Source organism: Podarcis erhardii, assembly GCF_964252035.2.
Source record: "Podarcis erhardii genome assembly, chromosome: 8".
Taxonomy (NCBI): Eukaryota; Metazoa; Chordata; class Lepidosauria; order Squamata; family Lacertidae; genus Podarcis; species Podarcis erhardii.
In genome coordinates, this window is record NC_138499.1 from 49,750,666 (window position 1) to 49,773,150 (window position 22,485).

The following is a 22,485-nucleotide window of genomic DNA, read 5'->3' on the forward strand; positions in this document are numbered from 1 at the left end:
TAGTGCCATTTTTCATGGATATTTTTCTCCACCAAATCAGTTTTACCAGATTTGAATGACCTAATCAGTTACTGCTATGTTCATCATATAAGGGTGATGTTGTAAATGCGGTGTGGCTTACTAATGCTTTTGTTTTCCTGAATACTGTGCTTCTCTTTCCAGCTGTATCCTCACCATCTTCATTTACAATGAAAACAAATACACTGAGTACAACAGTTCCTAATTCTTACTACCCAGGTAACCATTTTGTGCTTGTTTTATTTCAATAATCATAATCTCCTAGGAAATAGAGCGTCTTTCCCCATGCAAGCACACTTGCACACATCATGAAAGGGATCAATAGAGGGCTCAATAGATCCCTCTTTTCTCACCGCACCCCAAGGCCACCTCTGACCCCTACACAGAATAAAAAGCTGGGACACGCCTCTCTTACATCACCCAGCCATTACTCTCCTTCAGGAACCTGGTTGGTTACTGATTTTAGCCTGCTCAAAAGACCCACCCACTCAGGAATGGATCATGCCCCAGAGGTTGTGCTTTTAATTAAAACAAAACAAAAGCAAAAAGCGCTAAACAGCTTTGCATGTTATAACAACTTGCTTATTTGTGGCTTTCTAGCAGAAAATTTGGGAACATTTATAGGTCATTTACTTCTCTTTCTCTTTTTGCCTTTTCTGCATTGACCTGCTTATGATGTATGACAGATCCATTTGTGCCAACTGCAATTTTAGGTGAGAACATTTCCCTTTATCAACATCTGTTGCAGATTTTTTTTAAAAAAGTTCCAAACTAGGCTACAAAACATTGTTTTATGCTGCTGAAGAATGTGCAAGCTGTTCTGCATTTTTAATTCAAGTGCCAGTTAACATACTGGATTCTTATTGTCATCAGAAAATTCAGTAAAAGGGAGGGGAATTAAAGGGGATTGGGGGGGGAATGTGTTTTTAAGCAATGAATTAGCAAATCACCAAAGAGTGTAAATATCATGGCAATTAAAGGTTTGTCATTATTTTAGTATCATCTGAAAAATAAAGTATGGTTTAAGAAAAAGATGGTCATCTCTCTGCTGCCTATAGCACAGACAGGACTTTCATTTTCTTTTCGACATGCCTCCGAAAGACTTGAAATGTTATTGTGACCATCAAAATAGCAGAACGTTAAAATAATGTTTATAAAGTGCCACATCCTACAAGGGATAAAATAAGATACCAGCACTATAGAAGGAAAGGCACTTAGACCTTTCTGTCAGGAAGCTAAAAACAACCACTAAAAAGTGAAGGGAAATGGATTTACCATGCTGAGATAACAAATATAGATGAAAAATCATCGTATCTGGAATATATAACAACAAAGCTGAGCTACGCTTTTAACTACTACCACTGTACTAACCTTAACCTAACCCAATTTACACACAGCTTTCTTAAAAACAATCAAACAAAAATGCAAATTTAATAAGGCTGCAATCCTGTACCCACTTACCTTCAAGTAGGTCCTACTGAACTCAGTGGGGCTTGCTTTTGAGTAGACAAGTATAGGATTGTGCTATAATGCGCTGTGGCAAGAGTTTCATACCAATATTTCAGTTCTTGTTTTCACACTGACTTTGCAATGATTTTTTAACCTTTTCTACATCCACACCCATGCACCTTCTTTCTCTCGTAAGTTCTTACTAGTGTGCAGCATTGCCATGTGAAGTCTGGTGTGAATTCCTCAAATCTGAATTTTCTGAACTGAACTGCACATGGGCTGCAATGCAGAAAGCACCTTCAGATCATCACTAGAACATGTGTGCACCTAAAACAATTCTAGTGGGCTTAAAAAAAATAGTTTTCAAGGGGAACATGCCATATTGCATCATAAGCTGTTTTTGAAAATACTAAGATTCAAAAGTGATTTGTGGTGTGATGGGAGAAAGGAGAGTTGCTCTCAGAAAAACAAAGTTAAAAAAAGCCCTTTTAGGCCAGTTACCTGTTTTATGGCCGTGGTGTTAAATTCTCAAGAGCTAATTTGTGCCCTACCCCTCAGGAAAAAAAAGAATGCAAGAGAATAATTACCACAGAAATATAATTAGCAAAGTTCATTTTATCTGACATCTAAAGAAAACAATATCTGATAAATCAGAGGAAATGACACTGCAGCCACCATAATAATGTAATAACATCCATGCAAATGAAATTTGCAGTGATTTTTAACAGCCTGAGAGCATTGCACATCTCTTAGCTCTGACGTATGACATTCTCAGTGGACAAAAAGGAAATCGTTGCTATTAAATTTTGTAGATTTCTAATATGCTTTACTGTTTGATGTATTTAAGTACATTCCTGTACTTAAGTTTTGAAATGCTATTTGCTTAATATAAGAAAAACAATTAAGAATATAACCTTAGCAGTTAAGGGTTGTTTTTCTTTTTAACAAAGATGCAAATTTAGAGGCATTTTTTCTCATTGAATCAGGAACCGTGAAATTTTCTAGTAACCTTAAAAATCGCTATTTATGAACTTCCCTGTAGAAAAATTGTTTCATTTTTAATTGGTACATTGTGTACAAAAAAAGTTCTTTTTGTTGCCAGTGACCCATACCCTTGCCATTTTTTAACACGTATGTCAATGTGCTGTCTAACACACACTTTAATGTCTTAAAATAATGACTATGATTTGAAAATAACATCTGAAGCAGCTCTTTGATATGGGCATTGGTTGTAATCCATGGCTCTCATGCACATAGGGCTCATACTGGATATTTTCAGACATAACCATGGTTTGGTGTTACGAGAATGCGGAGGCACAAGTTTGGGGTTCATGTAGCCTTCTCTCCTCTGCTCAATTAGCAACTTTGAATCCTTGCTTATCTTCTCAACAAAGCAGTTTGTTGTTTTGTCCAAACAGGCCACATATGGTTTTCATATCACAAATTCAGAACTGGCTCTTCTTTGTGATCTCTGGAAAGTCCCACAATTGGATGAATGGATTTGCATAGAACCTTTTAGTGCTCTTTAACCAAAGAGGAGGTGCTACAGTTAAGAAAAGCATACACCTTCCCCTTCAGTTCTCTGCTGACTGCAAGCTTTCAGAACTTGCTCCATGAGTTTGTTCTCTCATTGGTGGAGCATCTATTTTTGTGTATAGTGTTTATGTGTATAATCTTACACATATAATAATGCATATAATTCACTATAATTGTTAGGAGAACCATTGGAGAAACATGGTTTAGCACATAGCTGTCAATGTTTCCCTTTTTTAAAGGGAAATTCCCTTATTCCGAATAGGATTCCTTGCAAAAAAAAAAGGAAAAAGTTGACAGCTATGGTTTAGCAACATGACTGAACAGCCCTAATGTGAACTTTATGTGCATGCAGGACTATGGATTACAACAAACCCATTGCCCATCCGCATAGCCAATTTAAACAAGGTGTGTGAAGCCTACTGAAATTCCTCCAACATTAGGACATTACAGTTCATTCTGTGAATTTGCCACATTGTGGTGAATTTGGAAGCCACTGTAGATATAGTTTAGCAGTGTTATCTTGAAAACCAAATTGAGTTCATGGTGATGTATGCGTACAACCAGCTTGTCACAAACGAAAAGAAATGGATTTAAGAACAAGTTGGAAGTGTCCAGCAGCTCTCTTTCACTGAAAGATTTGTGAGAAGCAACTTTCAGACAGAGCCCTGTGAATTCCTTCCAGTTACATTAGCAAGGAACAGAAAAGCCCCACATGCATGTGCAGAAATAGCTTGCTTAATTATAGCTTTTATACTGCAAAGTGAATAGAGTTCTGTATATCAGCAGAGCACTGCTTGCCAAACATTTAGGAACCACAACCCCCACACTGTTCTCCACTCCTGATCAAAGAATAAATATCATTTAAGGAGCAATCCTAAGAATGGGAAGCCAGCATAATTTATGCTGACTTAAGTTAAACCCAAGTAAAATACAGCAGATCCTTTTTTTTTATAAATATTTATTAAGGTTTTTAAATATAAAACATAATAAACAATCTTACTTCTTTCACAACAATTTCATCACTTCTTTGGGCTCCCTCACGTCTCCCGCTCCCATTTACATCGTTAAAAAAATTTTTCCAAACAAATTATCAACTTGTTTACAATCTCATGTCCACTCACACATACAGCAGATCCTAACTCCATTCAGGAGCAGGGCTATTGCTGGCTGAGCTGGCCTAAACCTGGCAGAGGGGAAATAAGCCTCTAAAATAGTTTGACTTACACCACCCTCTTTGCCAGTGTAAGTCCCACCAGGTTGTCAGGTTAGGCGATGGAGCTGAACAGAGTTAGGATCCAACGTGAGTCTCATCCCATCCCTTCCACTTGCCCCATTCCCTCAGAATACCCATTTTTCAAGGCTTATGCCAGGGAAAGTTCCATCAGTCTGAGGGATTTACACCAGCGTATCTCCTGCAGAGCATAACTCTGGTTAGATGCTTAAGCCAGCTGAGCTCAATTGAGCCAGGAACCTGGTCGATGAGCTGAATATTAGCCACATCCTAAATTATTCATTGTGGTGTATGTAGGATTAGGATTCTGCCCTTTCTCCCTGATTTACTGTCTGAAAATCTGAACTAGCATTACAAATTCCGTTTTATCTTTTCTCCACTTCCTGGCTACATTTACACTTCTGCCTATAGTAGCAGTCCTTCCACACTACATACATTTTTGTCTGAAACCGTAAGTGACAGCCAAGTTGGGTCCACAGCTGAACAAATCAAAATGTTTATTCATGACCTACCAGGGAGCTGGATTTTTCATGTTCATTAAATTATGACATGCGGAGTAACTTTTCATATTAAAAAGCTCTTTGTGATCCTACAGCGGGCATAGTCTAACCAAAGTAAATCACTGATAAGTCCAGTTAATTCTAAAGGACTTGGTTGCATCATGTTCCATCTATTTTTTATACAGCAGTGGGTTTTGGCAAATATATTTGACATAGACCAGATCAGAGAAGCCACATTTCCTTACAGTTAATGTAACACGAGATGTAACTCAAATGGAAATGAAATGTAAAATAACATTAGAATAACTACCCATTAAAAATGCTATGCTTTGGAAATGGAAAACAATAACTAGGATTTATAATATCTCCTATGTATAACTACTTTATTCTGAAACTCTCAGTATTTAAGGGCTTGGGGAGCAATTCATAAACCACGATTACTTGTTGAAATGTTACAAAACATTTTTAGACCAGAAAGTCTTCAGCTTTGTTACATATTTTGGCAACCCAGTTTTAAGGTGTACCACAGCAAATCCTGTTTCTAACGAAAAACAATTGCCTGAAAGTCTAGTACACTTAGTAAAAGCAGACCGGATAAAAAAGTCTTCATTTCAAATACCCTTGTAAAATTATTTACTTATGAAAATAATAATACTAATGCTAAATAATGGACAGGCAGCTAGCAGAAATAACTTCAATATACTCTGGTTCCATTTGACACAAAAACATATGAACACGTAGCATGTCTGCAAAGTTGCACTTAACCTGGTTTTGCATCAAAGGGCTTGATCCTGACCTTTATCTAACAATAATAATAAAACCTAAAGTTACAAAAAAACCCCATGATTTTTCTGCATAAATTTATTTTAAAATATCATAAATCAACTTCCAACTCTTTCTTTTTATTTATTTACTTACTTTGTCGTTTTGTGTCTTAGCCACCTTGTAGTAATCAGGTGCCATTTCAACAACAACATACTGTAACAACACTTGTATATATCACCTTTCATGCCATGCATTCCAAGGTGCTTTGCATTACAGTTTTGCTAATGGTTAGCTAAGAGGAACAATGCTTTTCTGTATTGGTATAAAAATATTAAGGCAGGCCCAGAGTAAGGGGGAAATGGTTACATTCATGTACATAAATTGTTACATATATTATTTTCCGTTAGGCTTTGAGACTTTTGCTAAGTTTTCAGAGTAAGATTAGACTACTTTTATGTGCCTCACTATAAGATTCAAATAACTGGGCCAAAGTAATTTCAATTCAGTAATTTTTGTGTTGCTTCCTTTATATGGATTATGAGGTGTTAGAGTCTTATCTGCTTCAGGTACAAAGCCCACTGTGTTATAAAGGGCTGGGGCTGATTGAGAAGTTTGGGAACTACAGCTTTCATGAGGTGCTGTAGTATGTCTGAATGAGATTTTCTATGAACATGAACTCTTTTCTGTTCATGGAAGGAAAGTTAGGCTCCAAGTCAATATCTACAGAATATGATTAGTGAAGCTATCTGTTGCCACATATAAAACAAGAACAATGATAATCATACCATCCCAACTAATCCTTGTATATGCTGTTTCCCCTAGTAAAATTAACATATTTTTTTTTTTAATGTAACTCCTACATGGGGTCTGGTGAGTGTACAAAAGTTTGCACACTGAGGGGCTCTTTTACACAAGGGAAGAGTGTGACAAGGCAGTAAGTGTGAGCATTTCCTATCATAGGCAAAAACTAGAAGACCTGTAGTGAAACTTCCAAGGGCAGTGTCAAACACTATAAAACAGTAGGAAAGGAGAGTGGTTTTCAGCAGCTGAGCATTGGATTGGAAAGCTGCTTAATGCACCTGGAAGCCCTCAGAGAAGGAAGGGGAAGAAATATCTACCATGCGCAGAGCTGTAGGTACATATCACATCCCCCACAAAGCTTTTTATCAAGATTGATAGTCTACCATCATTGCAAAGTGTTCTGTCTAAATAATGACACTAAGAACTAGCTATATTCTTATATTCGCACCATGAAAAGCCATCAAGCTGTGACAGTTGTGAATTCTGGAGAAGGAAAAGCTGAAGGTGCTTATCTATTTATAAAAGTATTTATAGACCACCCTCTCATAAGATAGCATTTTACCACAATATGCATACAGTAAAATATAAAAACAGAATAAACGTTTCATTAAGATTACTGTTGAGCCCAAAGTTATTTAAGTGGCTACATAGGCCTCTTGGCATAAAGCCTTGAAGAGATGCCTGAAGGTAAAAAGTGAGGATGCCTGTCGGATCTCTGCTGGAAGAGTGTTCTGCAGCATGAGACGGCAACTCTACATGCCCAACTTCTTAAAGATAGGCGACAACTAGCAGGGCTCCTCCAGAAGATCTTACTGATCAAGCTGGGATTTATAGGTGCAGGCAGTCCTTAAGGTATCCTGGACCCATGTTGTTCAGGGTTTTGTGTATGAAGACAAGAACCTTGAACACTAGCATATGTCCATTCACACTAGAAGAGCCAAAGATGCTGCTGACATCAGTAGCTATTCTCACTAAGCTAATCCCCTCTTGCTCCTCAACTGCTAGGCAAGATTAATTGAGTGAGTTAACTAGAGATCAGAGCCTGTGGGCCAGCTTGGTTCTGTTCTTGTCATCAATATAACTGGTGAGAGGCTTTTACAGTCTGGTCAGAAACTTGCTATATGAGTAAATTAATGCTTAGGGTAGAATCCAATATCATTGTTTCATAGGCCGTATCTCAAACCATGCAGATAATGTTAAGATTATAGTGATGTAATTCTGGCACTGCAGCCTTATAATCTGTACAAATATTTAAAAATGAAGATTGGGATGAGTACATGTTTAACCACAAGCAGGGAAATCCCTGTCATCTTATAGTGAACCACAGAAAGATGCTGTTAAATTCCAGCAGTAGGATGTCACATGAAGGTGTATTTATAAGGACACTTACAGAGCTAATCTGTTCATGTCTACTTAGAAGTAAGTTCCATAGAGTTCAGTGGGCCTTACTCCCAGTTAAGTAGATACAGGATTGCAGCCTAAGCAAACACAACATTTATAGGCAATATATTGAGATTTGCCCTATAAAAACTGTGGTGTCAATTAGCCCCATTGGAGCCACATGATGTAATGGGCTGCCATTTTAATACTTGAATAGGGACATGCCAGCTGAAATATGCCTGCTTTTTTGTGAGAAACTCTCTAGCTTAGTAAGATGATAGGCTTGTTTAAATAACAGCTTTGTGGCAGATACAAACATATTTTGAAAATTGTTGCTTAGATTGGGGGGGGGAGCTATGACGAGACATGGTTTTCAGTTTTAGGTTTCCCCCCACTCTCTTCTTTTTGTTACATAGGAACTTAAAAGTGCCACCCCAACCTAGTAAAGTGGTGTGTGGGGGGAGAGATAATTATATTGGCTATTCTACACTACCCTTTATATTTAGTTGCTTTGTTAGGAAACCAAGCTGGAGACACTTAATTACAAACATAAAAATACCTGTAATTATTACTGCAGTACTGTTGCTTATGGCCTGTTTCCTTTTTCTTCTCCTCCTCCTCTTTTTCTCCTGATAAGTGCCAATAAATGGTAAGTTGCCCATTTGCCCCCTTGAAGAGGTGTGGAGGGGGTGGGTGATTGTTTGCTTCATACCAGTATTGACCAACCTAGTTGGGGTTATGTTGTGTGTTGGCTTGCATGTCAGTTGACATATAACATTTCATGCCTTATGTGATGGCCCATGATATATTGCTTATTTGAAACTGCAGCATGCTAAATTCAGTCAAAGCATTAACCCAAATCAAACTACTCCTTGCATTTATCCTTGTGTATTTTCTTTCCTAGTGTTGTATCCAATCTACATTTCCATTTTTCTCCTGGCTTAATAACCCATATCATTTTATGCATTAAAAATTTTGCTTTCACTAACATCTCCTGAATCACTGTGAAAGAGAAAATAAAAAGTTTACTAATCCAGAAAACACTCAAGTCCTTTTTTTATATTACTGGGACTTGATGAAGTTTCAGCCTGAAACTTCTGCACCATTTACAACTAAACACCTAAAGAATTTATTAGTACAGCTAAATAAACAAACATACAGTATGGACTATATAGTGCTTTTCATTGTAAACCAATAGAGCCCCCTCTTTCCAATATATCTTGATAACTCCCCGAGTAAATTACTCAATTGAGTTTATTTTCATTATGGTTTAGCCCACCAAATAGTGATGATAGAAAATTCTGTTGGTGTCAGACGCCATCTCATAAAGGCAATGTATCATATACTTTTGTGGAAAACTGGAAATAGCTGGTATATTATTCAGTGTTCTTTTCCTAGATGAAACTCACACAATGGGCAGTGACACAAGCAGCTTGGTCCAGTCACACACCTACAAGAAGCGAGACCCTGTGGATGTGCCGTACCAAACAGGACAACTCCATCCAGCCATCCGTGTCGCCGATTTGCTGCAGCACATTACACAGATGAAATGTGCAGAAGGCTATGGATTCAAGGAGGAATATGAAGTGAGTAAACTTCAAGCTACACATGGTGCTCTGTGCTCTGTGGTGTTTCCCCTATCACAACCACCTGTGTGTGTGTCTGTGTACTGCAAGAAGAACAGTTTCCTTGCAAAGCAGCAATGATGCAGAAATGGGGGGGGGGGGGAGACACTGTTTAAAAATATAAGAGTTGTGCTAGATGAAATCAAAGGCCAGTGTAGTGTAGCATCTTGTTTCCCACAGTGGCCAACCTGATTGGAGGGTGATAACTCTCTCCTGCTTCTGTTTCCCAGCAAATGGTAGCCACTGATAATCTTATCCTCCATGAATTTGTATAATCCCCTTTTAAAGCCTTTGAGTAAGTTGCTGGCTTGCCATCACATCTTATGGTAGTGAAACCCATAGTTTTATTATGTGCAGTCTGAATAAATACTTCCTTTTGTCTGTTCTGAATATATCTACCATGAACCAAATATTTCTTTCTTGGTAAACTGCTGCATCAGTGTATATGTGAAATTAGGGTACATGTTTTTGCCCCATTGTGTTACAATTACTTACATTAACCACATTTAACATTTTATTGCCCATTCACCTAGTCTGGCAGTCTTTGACATTCGTTTTGAAGCTCATTGCAATCCTTTCTTCTAACCACCTCGAACAATTAGTTGTCATCAGCAAAGCCGATCACTTCACTGCTTATTCCTAAGGCTAATTCATCAATTTTGATAACTCTTTATTCCTGTTCTCTCCATTACCTTCTTTAGCCATGTTGCAATCCTCTTGGATTTGGTGGTAACTTTCCTGATCTGGAGTATACATTCTAGCTGAGTTAGATCTGTTTCAATTTCGAATAACTCCCAAATGTTCTAGGAAGTTGACTGTTCTTTCAACTTCCTTTTTACCAAGCCCCTAATTTTTGTTTTTTAAAAGTTCATCCTTTGAAGTCAAGTAATGTTGTCCTTCCTTGGAAATTGTTCGTATGCATTAAATTTGATAACATTGTGGTCACTGTTTCCAATGAATTGAACAAAATTTACACCTTGTTCTAGATTCTGACCACCATTTAGAATTCAGTTTAATGTTATCTCCCCTTTTGAATTTGATAGTGCTGCAGTACATGTTTCTTGTCATAAAACTTCTTCCATCAGATCTTTGGAATCACTTAGGATTATACATGGCTGATTCCATGATCTACTGTTCTAGGGCACACTAATTCAGAATATCTGGAAAATTTTGCCTCTGTGTTATAGTTAGTGCATGTGCCATGTGCCAGCCCCTCCTCTGTCTATCCTAGCTGCTGGGGTTATGTTTTTGGTCAGACTGCCAGTTTATCAACTATCTTACATCCTTTCATCCAGTTGAAGCTTATAAGCAGGGAGGTTTCTAGGAGAAATATTACACTACATTTGCCCTCCCATTGCACAAAACTTTATGATAGTTTGTCTTCATTTGGGCAGCACAATATTTTTTCTTCATAAGAAAATACTTAAAAGCAACTTTATTTTCTGAAAACAGTGTGATCCATGCAGAAAAGCTGGGGTGGTTTGTTTGTTTTAGTAGTGGCCATTTACAGGGCCTAGCTGGCATTGTTGTTCTACACAAGTCTGCTGTGACATGACACATCCAAATTGCACCACCAACCTGCACTCTCTTCAAGTGTTCTTATTTCATATTCTGCAGCACCAGCTGCGTCACTCAATTGTAGTCATCGCTACAGGTTATTTCTGTTGTATAGAGTATAAATAATGACCAAAACCAAAATAAGTATGGAATATTGAATGAATGTTAGCAAGCCGTATTGATACACCTGGAAATGCATGTACTACTTATTTTCTTGCTTCTCTGTTTACAATAATGATTGAGATAATGATTATGGTAAGGTTTAGAAAGAAAACTATTTGACGGCATCCAGGTACTTTTTAAAAACAGCCAGACACTTTCATAAGACACAAACCTACTTTATTAGATACTGAGTTGGAAATGGGGAAAATAAGGCAAGTAAGTGAGTAAAAATCCTGGCCAAGAGGAAGCATCCTCAAGTTCTTAAATAAATGATAATAGTATAAATAGACTTTTTATAGTGTGCATTGTCTCTCCTGAGCACCCATTAAAAATGAACTCTCTCTCATTTCATGTGATAATGATTTTGTAAAATTGCATTAGACAAATCCATATGGATGTGGCACTACCCATATGCAAATTGGTATCAAAAGGGAATCTGCACCAATCAGTGCCATTCAAGGTTGCTTTTTTATATAAAAGAAATATTCCAAGCAGGTTACAAAAAATTAACAAAATGAGATAAATCCTATTTTGTCTTGTTAGGTTCCTATTTACTTATATCAATCTTTTTATGTGGCAATGATAACAACCTTCTTTCTTACCCACATGCCCATCTAATTGTTTATAGCAATATTTACTCTGTGGGTTTGACATGCGGCTTGTAAACCTTTTTTTAGTTGAAAAGTAGTTTACAAATTAAGTAAATAAATAAAGTAATAATAACATTAAGTTTTGTGCTCATAGGACAATAAATATTTATTATGCATGAGAATAAATTTTATCGTAAACATATGTTAACCCTCAAGTTATACTACTATGTGCAAGGTGACTCTTGCTACATTCATAAAGATATCTTACAACAGTCTGGTTTGCAACAAACTTTTTGCAGACAGGAACTGGAAATTCCTATCAGCCTACCAGTGACTAAATAACACCTTAATAATGGCTGAATAAAATTTGGGAGACCATGATCATGTACAAGCTCACTCAAAATATGTCCCTTGCAACAAATTCAGTCCCTAAACAGAAACCCATGGCATCCTAGTTTCCCTATATCTCATTTGTGGAGTTTCTCCCAGAATATAAATGCCTTTTCTGGTCCTATACATGATTTCTCATTTGGATCACCAATTCAACGCTCCTTACCATTCTTGTCCTTTTTTTGTTTGTTTTGGGGGGAAAAGAAGGTCATTTTTCGGTGTAGTCAATTATTATATAAAACAATCTAGTTCATTTTTCCTTTCTCCTATTATTATATTTATTGCATATCATGCTTTCATATATTTAATGTATTAATATTTGTGGTTGAAGTTTAATAAAAGGCATGTTTAAGAAAACTAACAAGGACAGTTTTCAAGAATCAGTTAATGAGTCAAAGCATGCATACACACACACACACACACACACACACACACACAATCATTAGCTATTTACTCTAAAGCAGGGAATAATCCTTTCAGTAGGATGAATTTCTTGCAGAAATTCCACTTTTGTGGTTTCCAATTTGCATGTAAACGGATAATTACTGAACAGTTATATCCTGTATTAATAAGAGTACATTTGTGCAGTTTTGCACATTAAAGAATTCTGCAACAAATTCAGTTCAGTATCTTTTGAGATCCATCATAGCACTCAGATCTACAGCCATCTGTTCACTGGTTCTCTTCTACAATGAACAAGACGGCTGTTCCTAAATAAACAATATTCCCATATCTCCCATTCTCTTTCATTGCCTTAAACTCTAGCATTCTTAATGACTATCCCCATTCACTAGTGTTGTGGGAGGGGAATGTTAACTGCCATAAAATTATGATTTGGAGACATCAGAAAATGCCTCCAGCGCTTTGGTATTGAACAAATGGCATCATGTTGGTCTACTTTGTGACTGAAGTTTGGGTGGGCATGGGGCTGTATTCTGCTGAGTCCAGACATGCATTTTAACTTTGGTTATTACCTTTACATCTTCAAGCTAGGTTGATTAGGATGAAGTTTGTCAATATGTCCCTGAAGTGTTTGGGAACTTCTATTATCATTTTATGTAGTGGGTGAAGTTAGGAAGCATGTCTTGTGTATACTGTAATATGGTTTGCTGCTTCACTCTGTAATTTTGGTGACATCAATTATGCTTTCCCAAGCAGAATGTGCAAATCACCAATATTCCACCCTGCTTGTTGACCAAATAGTTTTGTCCTTTGTTTCATGTCACATGAAAAAGTTGGAATTCAGCAGCCTCTTTTTTCTCCTTGCACAGTGAATTATATGCTGGGGTTGTTGCTGGTTTTTTGCATTGTTCATTACATTTACAATTAGATTTTGTTCATTACCCTTACAGTTAAGTATGTAAGAAATCACATTGCAGCAGTACCTATTTCATGTCCTTCCTGCACAAATAAATATTTGAGAAGATAAATAATTCAGGTAAACATGTGGACAGAAAATGGTGGGTTCAGTGAAGAGAGTGTTAGTAGTGAGATTAAAGAAGAAATGAGTAAGGTGTATCTGCAAACCTAGGGATCCTCACTGGAACTTTGAATTTTCTGTTTACTATTGTAAGAGAAAGCTTCCTTGCGTCTCATCCTTGCACCTTTGTCTGTCAGTTGCCTAAACCATGTGTATGTTATTTTAGTAATAACAAGGGAAACCACATCAGAAATGGAACTACATGTGATTTATTTTTCAGTTCCACCCCTTGTTTCTGTTTTTGAATCAGTTTGTGGTAGGGTCTGGGAAACTTTGAGACTGTGGATTGGGGATTTGACCCCCAAATCAGGTTTGATGGCCACACCAGTTGGAGATCCCCTTTTATGCATGGAAGAAAATTGACAGCACTGAAACCTGGTTCACTTCCCCAATGTGCTACACAGTGGCATGAAGTAGGCAGTGGGGAACAGACAAGACTGAACCTGTGTGCCTTTCCTTGGATGCCACCACAGTCAATGATGTTGTTGGCTCTCATGTTGAGCATTACTTGAGTTGCCATTAATATTTTGTTTAACAGCCTCTGGGGCTGTATCTTCGTTTGTACTTCTGTCCCCTCTTTTTTTTCTTGCCAATGTCTTCCTTGTCCTCTACAATTTCTTTCCCCACTATAGCTGAAATGGGAGGTAACTTTTTAAAGAACATTAGCAGTGGAAGGAAGTCATGTTACTCTTTTTTTAAAAAAAAAGATATGGCAATTGAAATTATAAATGTAGATAGTGAAAGAAAGCAGACAGCAGCACACCTTAGTAGGTAACTTTGTCAAAAGTTAGAAGGCTTCCCTCAGGCTCTGATCATGCCAATCACGCAACCTTATAATACGAGATGCAGTGATTAATGCACAAAAATAACCAATTGCAAAACAATAAATTGCTTCAGGAGTTGCTTCTAATACCTGGACATTAATGGAACATCTCCCCAAAGGACTTTATTCCTATTGTTGAAAAGGCTTACCAAGACCACACAGTGACCTGCCTCATCAGGAAAACAATGGAAATAAAGATACTTCACTGTGGCTCGTGCTGGAGCAGGACACATGTATTTATGTTTGTTCCACTGAACTTGAAGATGGTTCTTCCAGAATGGAAACTCAGTTCAGGAGCAAACTCACAAACAACTGGTCAGTAGAGCCTCACCAAGACAGAAACAGAAATTTAAAAAAATAAATAAAAATCCACTGCAGAGTTTAAAGACTAAAATGATAGTCACATAATAAATGAATAGGCATTGTTCAGCACAGCTCCCTTTAGCAAGAGATGAAATAATCCTTCCTTGCCCCTCATCCACATATCCTGCCTTGAGTCTGAGTCTTATTTTCATACCCTTACCTTACCACTAAGTCTCTGAACCACGTACTTGTTGTTCTGCTATTTGTTAATAGGCAATATTACAAATCCCCCTCAGAAACTTAACCTCATATGTAACAGCGCTAATACAAATTAGAAAAAATATTCTATATTTTGCTTCATCATGCTCTCCAGACAAGTAGCCCTCTCTCTTATACATTTTGTGTGTGCCAAATCTCACCTAGCTCCTGTTGCTCTGTCCAAGCTCCTGCCAACCTAGCAGTTCGAAAGCACATCAAAGTGCAAGTAGATAAATAGGTACCGCTCCGGTGTGAAGGTAAACGGCGTTTACGTGCGCTGTTCTGGTTCACCAGAAGCGGCTTAGTCATGCTGGCCACATGACCCGGAAGCTGTATGCCTGCTCCCTCGGCCAATAAAGCGATATGAGTGCTGCAAGCCCAGAGTCGGTCATGACTGGACCTAATAGTCAGGGGTCCCTTTACCTTTAATCTCACCCAACTTTTGCTCACAATATTGTGAACAATAACACTTAGCATGTGTTCCAGTTACAGATAGGTAGCCGTGTTGGTCTGCCATAGTCAAAACAAAACAAATTCCTTCCAGTAGCACCTTAAAGACCAACTAAGTCAGTTCTTGGTATGAGCTTTCGTGTGCATGCACACTTCTTCAGATGACCCCATCTGAAGAAGTGTGCATGCACACGAAAGCTCATACCAAGAACTGACTTAGTTGGTCTTTAAGGTGCTACTGGAAGGAATTTGTTTTGTTTTGACTTAGCATGTGAACTCTTCCCCTTCCTGGTTGTCTTAGTCTTGGCCAAGACAAGTCTTTAGGGCTATGCCTAATTTAGGAATCCTCCTTTAGCTCCTCCCTTTCTGCCTCTCCATAATAGTAACTAACAGTGCAATCCTTACCATGAATTCAGTGTAACGTACTCCCAACAGCTGGAGACCCATGTTTGGGAAACCCTGTACACATAATACCATTAGGGAAGGGGGAAATGGGAAGGATCATACTATACATCACTGTATTGTCCAACATAACATTTATGGTAAACCAAATGCAACACACACACCATATAAATAATAACAAAAAAATTAACGAATACAGTTATATTTTGTTTGGCTGCATGTAAGTCTCTATCACCATTTTAAACAAAAACACTAGTTATTATGATTCAAACAAACATTAACATTTTGGTTTAATAGTTAGCAAAGTGAATCAACCTTAATAGTCATGGATTTTTGCAGTTTGAATTATGTTGTTTTCCCATGTTTGTGTGTTACATTGCTAATTAGTTCCTCCACGGACATCCCAAAAAAATTAATTCTCTGTTTAATGGTTTCACCTGTCAACAAAAGAAAATGAAAAGCAAAACACTAGCACTGGTATTTAACATAGTCAAGCAGAATCTGTAGATACCACTTGGTTATGCAGCTGTGGGAGTTTATTATTCACCAAATAGGTATCCTGCTCCTGTTCCCAAATCACATGCATGCCCCATTACCCCAGTATGATAACTCAAAAAAGTTGCATTGTGTTTGCAACTACTGAAATCATCAACAGGTTTACTGTATTAACCAAATTGAGCCTGATCTAGGACTTTCTTGTAATACCTGGGCCCAGGAGCAGAGGAAGGGTGGTGCAGTTGCAGTGGAGGCAGGCCATCCTGGGTGTCACCACTGAGAGGGGTGACAAAATGCTGGGTGACACTCACCGTGGGGCTGAGCCACGCGTTTCTCCTGAGAGTGACGCGGTGGCTTGGGCGCCTGCAGGCTCTGTGCTGCCCCAAATGGTCCGTCCGCCGCCTCCCCCTCAGCTGTAGGGCGGCTGAGTGGGAGGAGGCAGGCAGACTCCTTGGAGGCCCCACGGAGCGTCCTGCCCTGGCTCACCCTGCCCTGCCCCCTGGGTGCAGGGCACACATGCCACCCCCAGGCGCCCGATTGGCTTGTTCCACCGCTGCCCAGGCCTCCAGGTCATCCTAATGTGAGAACTCATTTGGGGAGAAGGGTTTGCTTGAAGGCAACTATGGTACCTTGAGGCAGGGGACATGACTCAAGTAATTTTCAAGAAAAAAATCCTATCCATATTGTCCTACCTCCTGTTTAGAGCAACTTAAGAGTACAGAAGATATCTTTACTGAGGCAGAGTAAAGGTGTGTACCAGTAATGTCACAGCAGCCGCAACTTTCAGGCTAGGTGAAAGAAAGGCAATCTTAGCTGGGCTAGATAGAAGCAGCAGCCCAAGTTTAGGGAGTCCAAGATCAGGACAAGGATGACAGAAGCAATGAAGTCATTCCAGTGGGTCAGCACACCAACCTCCCAAGCTTTAAAATGTAAAGGTTGGCTTACTCACAAACTCCCTGTGCCTTGTGAGAGTGTTGTGAGAATTGTGATCATGCAGACCTGCATTGTGTTGGGGAGGATGTGTCTGTTCCAATTGATGAAAACGTCGCTGGATCCTGGGTGAACAAGCTCCCCTCCCCTGCCCAAAAAATAACTTCAAACACTGGTTCCTGCACCCTGAACAATTGATTAAGGCCCTCCCCAGATTCCATTGGTGCTCTTCTGTCCCCCTGAGTTGGGAAGGGAGTGAGGAGCCCTGCTTCCCCATCCAGAACAGCCATCTACTGGAAGATAGAAGTACCTGCCTCTTCTGACCTCTGTTCCTCAGTCTCAGAGCCATTTCCTCTTCTTCTCCCCCCTCCTCCTCTTCATCTGTCACTCCATGCCCAAGCCTGGCAGGACTCATACTCAAGAGTAAATCCCATAAAGCTACATGAAAGTATTAGACTGCAAGGCTTCTTTCCAGTCCAGTTCCCAGCAGCAGAAGGATTTATGATTGCATAGCAGGACTCCCACCCTCTGTACTCTGTTTCCTCCCCAAATCTGCTCAGCAGGAGGTATAGGAACACATTTTTGTGGTGGGGAGGAAAGTTCCTTTTCAGAAATGTACATCATTGTGCTGAGGGGATACATAACTTAGCACTGCATTGTTTACAAGTCATAGTTATCTTTGGGTGTATTTTGGTTGAACTTGTCAACACAGACCAGGAAGAGCAATTTTACTAGGATAGCAGTCATGTAGTCAGCAGGTTAGATCTCTATCTAGCATGTTATTCATAGTAAAAAAAGAAAACGGTAAAGGACACCCTGGACGGTTAAGTCCAGTCAAAGGTGACCGAGAGATCACTCTGTCACAGGGATTCGAACCTCTGACCTTCTGATTGGCAAGCCCAAGAGGATCATTGGTTTAGACCACAGTGCTCTGGTTTCCATCAAGATGTCCTGTTGCGCCAGAATCGGTTTAGTCATGCTGACCACATGACCCAGAAAGCTGTCTGTGGACAAATGTCAGCTCCCTTGGCCTGAAAGCAACCCCATAGTCACCTTTGACTGGACTTAACCATCCAGGGGTCTTTTACCTTTTTTATTCATAGTAATATAGGTGGATACTATTTTTTTTATTATGTTCATCAAGATTCTGCTGTACGTCTGTATGCTGTATGGGTCTTTGGACAATTTGTCTTCTTGTATGGAAACAAAGAGCTTTGTTTGAAAACAGTGTGCTTTCAATTATATATGAGAGATAAATTCAATACAGTAAAGAATTGATATGATGAAGTAATAGGCAACTTGCAAAGCAATGGCTGCTGGCCTGATATATGTGTTATTGAAATATGGCACTGAATTTTTGATCATATATAATAATAGTTTCTTCATATGTTACATTTCTTTTAAATGGCTGTCTTTTTAGCTCTATTTTAAAAATAAGCGGATTCTATTAATGCACACAGAAATCAACATATTTCATTCATATGGATAGTGTGCATTAATTTTATTGGATGCAAAAGCAATATAACTTCTTTTATATTTTATTTTAAGACCATTAAACATCCATTTATTTACTTGTAAATTATGCAAATGATTTTACTTGCAATTACAATGTTCACTATTAATTATAAATGCACCCTTTACATATTGCATGAATTGTATTTGTTTATCTTTAGATAATTAGATATTTCAGTCTATTGCTTTTTTATAACTAAAATATTATTCTTGGCTAAATAATACATTTTGAATCACATTAAGCTATTTTAGCCATGAAATCCGTCTAATTTAACTTTAGTTTATCTGTTGTATTTTTAAAGCATGCCCATATAAATTTATGATGCATTTGTCTTAGGAGATCAGAAGTCTTGGTGAAACATTTATCAGTGACAAAGAACAGGTTTTGTAAGCATGTCTTCTTCTTAAGCAATTTTAAAATTTAGTATTCATCTGACTTCACACACACACTTTTTTTTGTAGACTCTGTTTTCCCATTAAAAAAGACTGGCTTATTTATGGATGAATTTAAATCCCAACTAGAAAGACATCTTAGTTTGATTAAAGCTGTTGCTGTTTAGAAAGTCAAGATTATAGCACGGTATGATTCACAAATCTATTAACATACTGGATATGTGTGAAAACACATTGAGGAACACAGGAAATTGGGGTTGGAGAAAGCGCCCTGATCACTTCATGGAACCACATAGACAATGAAGTGGGACATATTTTGTCAGCTGACACAGGCAGGACCAAAGATATTTGGGAAGTAGGTCCGACTTCCTCAGTTTTTCTCTCCTGCCTAACACAGCAGTACGTTACTCAGCGGCTCTCACTGACCTAAGCTTACATTTATTGGCTTATTGGAAGAAAAAGACTTAAAGGGTCTTTTCACATCAGTATTTACATATGTAGTTAGGTTTGCCAGCTTTTGGGGTGGGAGGAGCACCTATTCCCTCAAGGCGGCAAGACAAGCAGGATGTTAACATGCAGAGTAGCACTGTCAGAAAGAAAAATGGCAACTCTGTGTATTGGTTCATAGCCTATGGCAAATGAGCAGATGTTTCTACCACCAGACACAAAATTCTTACTTTGGTGCATGGCTGCAAAAAATGAGTTTTGTGCAGTGCCTTGACAAAAGTTGAATCATGAACCTGGCAGCAGCTACATGTGTCTGGCTAGTAGCTTGCTGGGAAGCAACAGCCACAGGATTCAACAGCATTTATTACATGCCCACATGGTCTTATGAATGCAACTTAAATATGAGTACATGCAAGTACCCCTCACTTTCATGGGTCATAGGGCAGCATCTTAGTATGCTAATAACTATGCAGCATTGTTAGCAGATAATTGCTGTGTACATTATTTCAAGCAATCTCTAATGAATTTAATGAGAAACAGATGTCAGGCATTTCATTTCAATGTCTTACAAAGGAAATATTTCTAGGAACTCAATTTTAAAATGTTCGTTTTATGGGGGCTTGCAGAAAATAAAGACTTCAGCTAAAGTTTTGTTCTTTTTTTTAAAAAAAGAAAATATTCTGTGACTTGAATTTAAGTCCCTGGTTCTTTAAAAGGGTATGTTAAATAAATCTACAATGTGGAGAAATCATAATATTCTCCAGAGAAACAGTATGTTCATATTTTTTAAGTATACACAACATTTAAAAAGGAGCGTATTAGAAATACTGAAGAACTGCATTCTCATTCTAAGTGAATGAGGGCAGGAGACACTTTTGGATGATTCCTGCAGATCTCATGAGGGAGTTACTTGGTGTCTTGGCTATGATGCTTGCACATGTCTTGCTATTCCCTCTGCAGGCATCCTGTAAGTGAGCTTTCTGCAGATGCACCACTGAGCTCTCATATGTTGGCAGCTCAGTTGTTGAGGAATTGTATTGTGAAAAAAGCAGGTCGAAATGCTAAATGTATGTAAACCTCTTAGCTGCTTGGACCTTTGCCTCCTGCTGGGGAAAAAAAATGTATGCTAACGGAATTAAAAGGGACGCAGGTGGCGCTGTGGTCTAAACCACTGAGCCTTGGGCTTGCTGATCAGAAGGTCAGCGGTTCGAATCCCCGCCACGGGGTGAGCTCCAGTTGCTCGGTCCCAGCTCCTGCCAACCTAGCAGTTCAAAAGCACGTCAAAGTGCAAGTAGATAAATAGGTACTGCTCCCGCGGGAAGATAAATAGCGTTTCCGTGGGCTGCTCTGGTTTCAGTGTTCTGTTGCACCAGAAGCGGCTTAATCATGCTGGCCACCTGACCCGGAAAAACTGTCTGCGGACAAACGCCAGCTCCCTCGGCCTGTAAAGTGAGATAAGCGCTGCAACCCCAGAGTTGTCTGTGGCTGGACTTAACTGTCAGGGGTCCTTTACCTTTACCTTTTAATTGAATTAAGGCAGTGTTGTTTTTTTATTGCATTAGATATTTGCTCTTTGTGGTTATTTTTATCATTATAGAGTGTGTAAAATTGTGTGTGGGTGTGAGAGAGAGATGAAACCCCAATTTTATTAGACCAGTATAAGATTAGCATTTGTTAGCCTTGGATATTCAAACAACTTTGAAAGCATTAAAGTATAATTGATTAAACAGGCAGCAATTTATAATTCATACTGTACTTGAAGAAAGTCTGTTTTAGCTTGGTATGCCTTATTATGCTGAAGTAGTGAATATTCCTGAAGTAGTTTTGTGCTGTCTCACCCCCCCCCCCGGCAACCTGTTTATTATTTTGGTCAAGTGATGGGAGCAATTCCTTCCACATGCAACTGAAAGCAATATTCCTTATGGGAGCATTTAATCCTTTTTTCTTTTCTTTTTTTCTTTGTTAATTAGGAACAAAGTTAAATGTGTTGAAATCCAAATTAACAAATTTGTTATTAACACATTCAAAAAAGTAATAAGTATAAATATTCTAAGGTTCTTTCACACACGTAAACCCCCTCCACCTTTGCAGATTTCACTGATGTCATTAGCAGAACTGGGGGGGGGGGGGAGAGTAGTAGTCCCTGAGTAGCCACATTCATACAAAGGTTGTAATAGGCAGGGAAGGTACCAGTAGGACTAACCAAAATGATTTCACAATTCTGGATCATTCATTGGTGGAAAACAAAATACGGAAAATATCAGAATAGGCCTTTGATAGAAAAGAAAACATATATAAATGTGCTTTAAAATCATTTGAAATTAACCATATTGTTTATATGAGTACTGATTTTGTTTTCTAGTTAGACTTTTTTTTTTGTTAAAGCTGTCATTTGTGTTCTCCACTCTGCTGTTGACCTAATCATAAAGTAATGATGACAACAATCTAATGCCAAATCAGTATTATGGAAGTGACACTTGGATGGATAGAATGTTGGATTAAGCCAATATGTTTTCCTTCTTAATGCTTCAAACTGGCTCTGGCTCTCTAGAGTCAGCAGCTGTGTTTGTGTGTCAGCTAAATATGATTCATTCCTCAATATATCCAAAGGTATACAGTGGTGCCCCGCAAGACGAATGCCTCTCAAGACGAAAAACCCGCTAGACGAAAGGGTTTTCCGTTTTGGAGGCGCTTCGCAAAACAAATTTCCTATGGGCTTGCTTTGCAAGACGAAAATGTCTTGCGAGTTCCTGCGGTTTTTTTTTTTTTCTTCCCCCCCCCCCTTTTTCTAAGCCGCTTATCTGCTTATCTGCTAAGCCGCTAATAGCGCTAATCCGCTAATCCGTCAATGGGCTTGCTTTGCAAGACGAAAAAACCGCTAGACGAAGAGACTCCCGGAACAGATTCTTTTCGTCTTGTGAGGCACCACTGCATTCAGACAAAGAATTAAAACGAATTATTTACTCTTACCTTGAATTCATAAATATA

General features: G+C 38.6%; 1 protein-coding gene and 1 long non-coding RNA gene across 14 annotated transcripts in view; one reads left to right on the top strand and one right to left on the bottom strand.

Moving 5' to 3' along the window:
* Window positions 1-22,485, bottom strand: part of LOC309348554 — a 507,755-nt gene that overhangs the window by 349,668 nt on the left and 135,602 nt on the right. The window lies entirely within an intron of this gene.
* The window catches only part of PTPRM (protein tyrosine phosphatase receptor type M), a 413,445-nt gene that overhangs the window by 328,639 nt on the left and 62,321 nt on the right, over window positions 1-22,485 (top strand). For 8 of the 12 annotated variants that reach the window (XM_081873804.1, XM_081873799.1, XM_081873806.1 and 5 more), the window contains 3 exons: window positions 163-237; window positions 705-731; window positions 9,079-9,266. In XM_081873804.1, coding sequence (XP_081729930.1) covers window positions 163-237; window positions 705-731; window positions 9,079-9,266 — 290 coding nt within the window. The remainder of the gene's footprint in view (window positions 1-162; window positions 238-704; window positions 732-9,078; window positions 9,267-22,485) is intronic. The other 4 variants (XM_081873803.1, XM_081873805.1, XM_081873810.1 and 1 more) reach the window with 2 other exon arrangements.